Source organism: Rhinoderma darwinii, unplaced genomic scaffold (assembly GCF_050947455.1).
Source record: "Rhinoderma darwinii isolate aRhiDar2 unplaced genomic scaffold, aRhiDar2.hap1 Scaffold_1889, whole genome shotgun sequence".
NCBI lineage: Eukaryota > Metazoa > Chordata > Amphibia > Anura > Rhinodermatidae > Rhinoderma > Rhinoderma darwinii.
In genome coordinates, this window is record NW_027462260.1 from 25256 (window position 1) to 34184 (window position 8929).

Consider the following 8929-nt stretch of genomic DNA (forward strand, 5'->3'; position numbering starts at 1 on the left):
TGTGCTCTGAATCAGCCACAAATCTTTTCACAGTACGATGATCACGCCTAAGTTTTCTTGAAATATCCAATGTTTTCATACCTTGTCCAGGGCATTGCACTATTTCACGCTTTTCGGCAGCGGAGAGATGCTTTTTCTTTCCCATATTGCTTGAAACCTGTGGCTGCTTAATAATCTGGAACGTCCTTCTTAAGTAGTTTTCCTCTGATTGGGCGCACCTGGCAAACTAATTATCACAGGTGTCTGCGATTGATTACAATGATCCAAAGAGCCCTAAGGCTGGATTCACACGACCATGTTATGTCCGTAATGGACGGAACGTAATTCGGCCGCTAATCCCGGACCGAACACACTGTAGGGAGCCAGGCTCCTAGCATCATAGTTATGTACGACGCTAGGAGTCCCTGCCTCTCTGGTACGGGACAGTTGTCCTGCAGCGAGGCAGGGACTCCTAGCATCGTACATAACTATGATTTTAGGAGCCCGGCTCCCTACAGTGTGTTCGGTCCGGGATTAGCGGCCGAAATACGTTCCATTACGGACATAGGCTGGATTCACACGACCATGTTAAGACACAAGACCATCCATGAGTTTCATTGAAAAACTAATAATTAAATGTTTATGAAACTTACACTACCGTTCATAAGTTTGGGGTCACCCAGACAATTTTGTGTTTTCCATGAAAACTCGCACTTATATTTATCAAATGAGTTGCAAAATGACTAGAAAATACAGTCCAGACATTGACAAGGTTAGAAATAATGATTTTCTCCTTCAGACTTTGCTTTCGTCGCTCCATTTGCAGCAATTCCAGCATTGCAGACCTTTGGCATTCTAGCGGTTAATTTGCTGAGGTCATCGGGAGACATTTCCCCCCCCCCCGTGCTTCCAGAAGCCCCTCCCACAAGTTGGATTGGCTTGATGGGCACTTCTTGCGTACCGTACGGTCAAGCTCCTCCCACAACAGCTCTATGGGGTTGAGATCTGGTGACTGCGCTGGCCACTCCATTACAGATAGAATACCGGCTGCCGGCTTCTTCCCTAAATAGTTCTTGCATCATTTGGAGGTGCTTTGGGTCATTGTCCTGTTGTAGGATGAAATTGGCTCCAATCAAGCGCTGTCCACAGGGTATGGCATGGCGTTGCGGAGTGATCGCCTTCCTTATTCACAATCCCTTTTACCTTGTACAAATCTCCCACTTTACCCCAGACCATCACATGACCTCCACCATGCTTGACAGATGGCGTCCGGCGCTCTTCCAGCATCTTTTCAGTTGTTCTGCGTCTCACAAATGTTCTTCTGTGTGATCCAAACACCTCAAACTTCCATTCGTCTGTCCATAACACTTTTTTCCAATCTTCCTCTGTCCAATGTCTGAGCTTTTGCCCATATTAATCTTTTCCTTTTATTAGCCAGTCTCAGATATGGCTTTTTCTTTGCCACTCTGCCCTGAAGGCCAGCATCCCGGAGTCGCCTCTTCACTGTAGACGTTGACACTGGCGTTTTGCGGGTACTATTTAATGAAGCTGCCAGTTGAGGACCTGTGAGGCGTCTATTTCTCACACTAGAGACTCTAATGTACTTGTCTTGTTGCTCAGTTGTGCAGCGGGGCCTCCCACTTCTCTTTCTACTCTGGTTAGAGCCTGTTTGTGCTGTCCTCTGAAGGGAGTAGTACACACCGTTGTAGGAAATCTTCAGTTTCTTGGCAATTTCTCGCATGGAATAGCCTTCATTTCTAAGAACAAGAATAGACTGTCGCGTTTCACATGAAAGCTCTCTTTTTCTAGCTATTTTGAGAGTTTAATCAAACCCACAAATGTAATACCAACAAGGTCGCTCACTCCAGACCCGCTGGCCTGCTCCAGCCATTGCCTGTGCCCGATGCTCCCTGGCAGCATATAGCTATGGACTTTATTATGGACCTGCCTCTCTCTGCTGGATGCAGTGCTGTCTGGGTGGTAGTGGATTGATTTTCCAAGATGGCCCACTTCGTTCCTCTGATCGATCTTCCGTCTGCTCCTCTAGTGGCCAAGCTGTTCATCCAACACATCTTCCACCTGCACGGCCTGCCGTGGCATATTGTGTCTGATCGGGGGGTTTATTTCACCTCGAAGTTCTGGAGAGCCCTCTGCGGACTCCTCGGTGTGAAGTTGGACTTTTCCTCGGACTTCAATCCTCAGTCCAATGGTCAGGTCGAGAGGATCAATCAGCTTTTGGAGAACTACCTACGTCACTTCATCTCCAAGCAGCATGATGACTGGGTGCAGTTGCTCCCCTGGGCAGAGTTCTTATATAATAATCACACCGGTGAGTCCACAAGGAAAGCACAGTTCTTCATTGTCTACAGCCAACACCCACGAATTCCTCTCCCGATATGTCCGAGGTGCCAGCTGCTGACTCTGCTTTTAGAGACTTCCTGCAGATCTGGCAGCAGACTCGATCCTCCTCAATTTCTCCCTGGAACGAAGGTCTGGCTGTCCTCCAGGATTATCCGACTGAGGGTGCCATCATACAAATTTTCTCCCAGGTTCCACGGACCCTTCGAGATCAAACAGCAGATCAACCCTGTCGTCTACAAGCTTCGGCTGCCTCCTACCCTCAAGATCCCCAACTCCTTTCATGTCTCCCTCCTGAAGCCGGTGGTTCTGAACCGCTTCACCAAGACTCCTAGCCCTGTGGTTGCCTCCAGCGGCCCTTCAGATATCTTCGAGGTTATGGAGATCCTGGACACTAAAAAAGTAAGCGGAAGAACCTTTTATTTAGTAGATTGGAAGGGGTTTGGTCCAGAAGAGAGGTCCTGGGAGCCAGGAGAGAATCTCAATGCTCCTTCCCTCATTAAGAGGTTTCTCTCTTATTCTGGTCCCAAGAGGAGGGGGCGTAAGAGGGGGGATACTGTAACGTCTGTGGTCGCTGACCACGAACGTCTTCCATCCAGTCGACGCCCTTCTCCCTGGTCAAGTGCCGCGCTGAGCTGTAGACGTGCTGCCCTACTACTCCACGCCTGACATCTACCTGCTACCTAGTCGCAGCCGAGCCTGCCCTGCTACTGTCCGAGCTGCCACAGGTACACTATACGAACTATAGACTGTGACCTGCGCCCTGTTGGCCAGCTGCCATACAGCCAAGGCGGTACGGCCCAGTGGGTCCACGAACCCGTTAGATCAGTACAGAATAAGTAATGTAATGTATGTACACAGGGACTCCACCAGCAGAATAGTGAGTGCAGCTCTGGAGTATAATACAGGATGTAACTCAGGATCAGTACAGGATAAGTAATGTAATGTATGTACACAGTGACTCCACCAGCAGAATAGTGAGTGCCGCTCTGGAGTATAATACAGGATATAACTCAGGATCAGTACAGGATAAGTAATATAATGTATATACACAGTGACTCCACCAGCAGAATAGTGAGTGCAGCTCTGGAGTATAATACAGGATATAACTCAGGATCAGTACAGGATAAGTAATGTAATGTATGTACACAGTGACTCCACCAGCAGAATAATGAGTGCAGCTCTGGAGTATAATGCAGGATGTAACTCAGGATCAGTACAGGATAAGTAATGTATGTACACAGTGACTCCACCAGCAGAATAGTGAGTGCTGCTCTGGAGTATAATACAGGATATAACTCAGGATCAGTACAGGATAAGTAATGTAATGTATGTACCCAGTGACTCCACCAGCAGAATAGTGAGTGCAGCTCTGGAGTATAATACAGGATGTAACTCAGGATCCGTACAGGATAAGTAATGTAATGTATGTACACAGTGACTCCACCAGCAGAATAGTGAGTGCAGCTCTGGAGTATAATACAGAATAAGTAATGAATGTACACAGTGACCGCACAGTTTCTGGAGATTATTCTATATGTGACCTGTTTCCTTCGGTGTAACAACGTCTCTATTTCTTTCCTGTCTCTTCCATCACTTTTTCTGTCTTCATGGGCAGTGACGATTGGTCAGAATGGGGAAGTGGGTGTATCTATTTGCTCCACCCATTTACTGCAGATCACATTACAAGCAGCAGAACTTTATTGCAACATCCACTCCCCCTCCCCGTATCAGGATTATCTATATGACAGGAAACCCCGCAGCCGCTACATATGTATACAGGCCGTGCAGATAATGTGTAGGGCGGTGCCGGGGTGACTATAGAAAAGATCCTGTGATCAATTCCTGAGCCATTAATGGGATCCCTGTGCCTCGCGCCTCAGTGAGGCATCGGCCTCTGAGCCCATTGTTCCGGTGCAGTCACATTCTCGGGGTGGTCACAATGAATACCGTACATATAATGGGGTACATCTTACAATTTCCTTTTTCTAGGGTCTTGGGGTTCCCGGCTCCTCAGTATTTGGAGTTGATGGATCAATGCCAGGACCGGCTGCTAGCAGGATATAGAGAGGTGTCATTACATAACTGGACAGGTTTTGTCATTCAGAATTCTAGGAAAGTTGGGTGACCAAGTCCTATAGGAGGTGTAATAATAAGTCTATTGGTCATCACTCAGCTTTTCAGGAGTCCTGAATGGAAAAAAGTTATGAAACAGAATGCAATTGGTTGATGTCCTGCTGCATAACTAGGATCTGCCGTTGTGGATTCTAGGAAAGTTGGGTAACAATCTCTTAGGTGTCACCCAGCTTTTCCAGAACCAGATAGAACCAAGTATCGGAGGAATAGATCTTAACAACGTGACAGAAAACAACTCCAGGACTTTTATTTACGGATTTTCTCCACTCGATATTTCCCAAAATGATTTCTTGTACGTCCAGCTCCGTCCTCACCGCGAGGTGAACGTCCGTCTCCCGGAACGCAAGGACTGTAAATATTGCGCAACTGCCACTGGTGCCCCGGATTTCTACCGTCCTCTATGGCAGACACAGAAGTTGGTGGCAGAAAAGTTGGGTCGATCAAACTGGACGCCATCAAATTAATGTGCCGCCATATTGCGCAGGAGTCATGTGATGAATTCCCCCTCCCCCACACGTCAATATGGGCAGTATTTGGGTGAGGGGCAGTGCCCTGTTCATGCTGCCCACCTCAGGTGTCCACATACATCCCATTGATTAGATAGTCCAGTTTGGTGTATCGATGCCGGCGCCGAGCCTCCGACACCTTGCGGCTGACCAGGCCGATCACCACCATGAGAAACAACATCCCGAAAACCAGCGCCGCCACCAAGCCGCTCTTATCCTCCAGCAGGGGAAAGGCGCTCTTAGCCCCCGCACTGCCCGCTGTCCTGGACGCTTCCTTCAGATTGACAGGAGGTTCTAGTGGGGGACGGGTTTCAGGCAGAACTCCCCCGGGCGTCTCTCCCTCGTCTCCTGTGGACGGATGATCGTTAGTCTTGGCGCTAAGATTTGTGCCCTTCCGGGGTAAAGTCTGTAACGGCGTGGAGTGAGTCGCCATCTGGGGGGGGCTGGTGTGATGGACAGTCCTGAGTGTCGGCACCTCTGTGTGGATCGGGGGGTGAACGACCTTCTTTGGCATCTCCTTGGCTGAGCTATTGTTGGTTGTGTGATCGCTGCCTGGCACCTTGGCGCTCTTGACATCGGAGCTGGGCACTTTTTTTGCATCTCTTACATCCTGGGAAGCGGCGGGGGGCTCTATGAGATCGGCCTTTGTAGTGGGCACGGGCTGAGGGGCAGCGGTGCGGAGTCTGGGCGAAGTTCTGTTGGGCGCTGTGCCCGCTGACTTGGCATCTTCAACTCTGCCGGCTTTCGGCGCCTTGGCGGGCACTGTCTTCACTTCTCTATGGACAGGGATGGTTGCCATTCGGATAGTGGGGGTGATGGCAGCAGTGGGGGAGGGGTGGTGAACCTGGGGGTCGGACTCCATCTTTTCCAGGTGTTGTTCGATTTTATCCGCCAGGTGGAGGAGTTGGGTGGTGATGCTTTTGGAAGCACCGGCCGCTCCCTCCTTAGTATAGTTTTTGGCTGATCCCTGCGAGGCAACAACAGCGTCGGCTTGTTTGCTACCTTGGTCAAGTGGACCGGGCTCCTTATCTGCGGCGCCGGACTCCTTCCTGGGACCCTGCACTTTGCTGCCATCACTAGACTTCGGCTTCTGCCCTTTGACAGGTTCGGATTTCACCGGGTGAGAAGTTTCTGGAATAATAAAAAACAATTATAATCTCCAACAAATCAATAAGTGGAAGGAAAACAACGGAACTGTACAGACCCTGCTCAGGGCGAGAACCAGAAGGGCGTTCATTTCAGCCCCCTATACGGTTGACACCCAGCTTTCCCAGACACCTGAATAGCAAATCTGCCTGGCAACACGTCCCTCAAGGCAAGCGTGTCTAGGAAAGCTGGGTCTGTGGCAAAATGGTTGTCACTCAGCTTTCCAGGAGTCCTGAATGGCAAATATATGTAGTTATGAAACTACGTATGGGACATATTGCTGCAGAGGTTAATCACCCAGCTTTCCAAGATACAGAAAGGACAGAGAAACGTGTGCACAGTGGATGATAATTGTGGTGACGAGGGATGCGTCGTGGTTTCTGGAAAAAGTGGGGTTAATAAAAGCTCAGGTCCCTGAAATCCTAAACAGTTTTACGTTTTCCTTCCTGAAACGTGTTGCAAACGGGGCGAGGAGAAGAGGGGCGCACAACGGGCAAGTGCAGAAGAGCAAATCTGCGGATGTCAGACTGCGTCGTGATTGAACAGGGTTTGATTTTAGGGCTATGGGAAAGTTGGGTGACAAACCCTGCAAAACAGTGGCAATAACCCAGCTTTTCCGATGCAGATGTTAGTAAAAACCGGCAGGAAAGGAGAAGCGGTGTCAGGACTTCCAAACATTAGAGGATTCAGAATTCGGACTCACCACTAGGGGGCGCAACTTGTATAACCCTCAATATAACAATGGGCGTCTGGGCTATGGAAAGTGGGAAGGACAGAGGGGTCTGCGATCTCAGGAGTCACTGACCTGACCAGAAGCTGTAACTGAGGACCCCTGGACTGGGCAACAAGGGGCACGAGTCCAGCGTGGGGCAGTGGAAGACGTAACAGTTCTGCCGTCCGCGGCCCTTTCTGGCGTCGAAGACGAGAAGATTACAGTCCCGATCCCCTGGAAAACAGAAAAACACGTTACTGGCATCTAAAGAGTGAACTGGACCAAACCAAAACAGAATTGGCGCAATGACGGCGGACCGATGAAATAGACCGTCCCCCATCACCAGAAGATTATGTCCGAGGCGCATTCGTATCTCGCATTTCACACGTGCAGAAAAATCCTCACCTCCCCGGTCCATACAGCAGGCGGCCAGACACTCCGCCACGCTGCCCACGCTTAACGGGTCGGTGAAACGGGCGCCGCGCGCCACTGCCTCGTTAATGTCAATCACCATATCCGGGAGGGCCTGAGGGACACATTTCTGGGTGCCAGAGACGGTCACAAGAAGCAGAGCAGAGAGGAGGCCGAGCGTAGAGACGTCCATGACACCGAAACATGAGGGGGAGGAGTCTGTGGATCCAGAACGCAGTCACATGACAGAGCGAAGTAACAAACCCTGAAAGAAACGGAAAATAACTAAAAACGCCAGAAAGAAAACGCTGAGCGAAAGCCACAAACGTAGAAAGTACCTACTCAGAGCACCTACAGAGCGGCACCGCACATCACTCCACCAGAACCTGCACCTGTAAAATAACAAAACACGAGAAAGGTTATAAAGCAGGCGAGGCGGAGGACGAAGAGCAGCAAAGAAATATAGGAATACTCCACCTGCTCAGTCCTACAGACCACAACAGTATTATAGAAGTTATATTCTTGTATATTAGGAGCAGTATTATAGTAGTTATATTCTTGTATATAGGAGCAGTATTATAGTAGTTATATTCTTGTATATAGGGGGCAGTATTATAGTAGTTATATTCCTGTATATAGGGGGCAGTATTATAGTAGTTATATTCTTGTATATAGGGAGCAGTATTATAGTAGTTATATTCTTGTATATAGAGCAGTATTATAGTAGTTATATTCTTGTATATAGGGGCAGTATTATAGTAGTTATACTCTTGTATATAGGGGCAGTATTATAGTAGTTATATTCTTGTATATAGGAGCAGTATTATAGTAGTTATATTCTTGTATATAGGAGGCAGTATTATAGTAGTTATATTCTTGTATATAGGGGCAGTATTATAGTAGTTATATTCTTGTATATAGGGGGCAGTATTATAGTAGTTATATTCTTGTATATAGGGGCAGTATTATAGTAGTTATATTCTTGTATATAGGGGGCAGTATTATAGTAGATATATTCTTGTATATAGGAGCAGTATTATAGTAGTTATATTCTTGTATATAGGGGGCAGTATTATAGTAGTTATATTCTTGTATATAGGGGCAGTATTATAGTAGTTATATTCTTGTATATAGGGGGCAGTATTATAGTAGATATATTCTTGTATATAGGGGCAGTATTATAGTAGTTATATTCTTGTATATAGGGGGCAGTATTATAGTAGTTATATTCTTGTATATAGGGAGCAGTATTATAGTAGTTATATTCTTGTACATAGGGGGCAGTATTATAGTAGTTATATTCTTGTACATAGGGGGCAGTATTATAGAAGTTATATTCTTGTATATAGGGGCAGTATTATAGTAGTTATATTCTTGTATATAGGGGGCAGTATTATAGTAGTTATATTCTTGTATATAAGGGGCAGTATTATAGTAGTTATATTCTTGTATATAGGAGCAGTATTATAGTAGTTATATTCTTGTATATAGGGGCAGTATTATAGTAGTTATATTCTTGTATATAGGAGGCAGTATTATAGTAGTTATATTCTTGTATATAGGGGCAGCATTATAGTAGTTATATTCTTGTACATAGGGGGCAGTATTATAGAAGTTATATTCTTGTATATAGGGGGCAGTATTATAGTAGTTATATTCTTGTATATAGGAGCAGTATTAT

At 47.0% G+C, this 8929-nt stretch overlaps 1 protein-coding gene across 2 annotated transcripts; it reads right to left on the bottom strand.

Annotated features, from left to right (window-relative positions):
• Window positions 1–4698: 4698 nt before the first annotated feature.
• On the bottom strand, window positions 4699–7643 carry MANSC1 (MANSC domain containing 1). Of its 2 annotated transcripts, none has more exons than XM_075848111.1 (4): window positions 7591–7643; window positions 7243–7513; window positions 6931–7071; window positions 4699–6110 (listed from the first exon to the last, which is right to left on the bottom strand). In XM_075848111.1, the coding sequence occupies exons 2-4, from the start codon at window positions 7439–7441 to the stop codon at window positions 5044–5046; spliced, it is 1407 nt and encodes a 468-aa protein (XP_075704226.1). In that variant the 5' UTR covers window positions 7442–7513; window positions 7591–7643; the 3' UTR covers window positions 4699–5043. The 2 variants fall into 2 exon arrangements, with proteins under 2 accessions (XP_075704226.1, XP_075704227.1); XM_075848112.1 differs by having other exon boundaries at window positions 7587–7635.
• Window positions 7644–8929: the final 1286 nt, after the last annotated feature.

Coding starts and splice junctions, on each gene's coding strand:
- MANSC1 (XM_075848111.1), bottom strand. CDS start 7,441: ATGGACGTCTCTACGCTCGGCCTCCTCTCTGCTCTGCTTCTTGTGACC. Junction 7,072..7,242: donor CTGCTGTATGGACCGGGGAG/GTGAGGATTTTT, acceptor TCTGTTTTCCAG/GGGATCGGGACTGTAATCTT. Junction 6,111..6,930: donor CAGTTACAGCTTCTGGTCAG/GTCAGTGACTCC, acceptor TTATTATTCCAG/AAACTTCTCACCCGGTGAAA.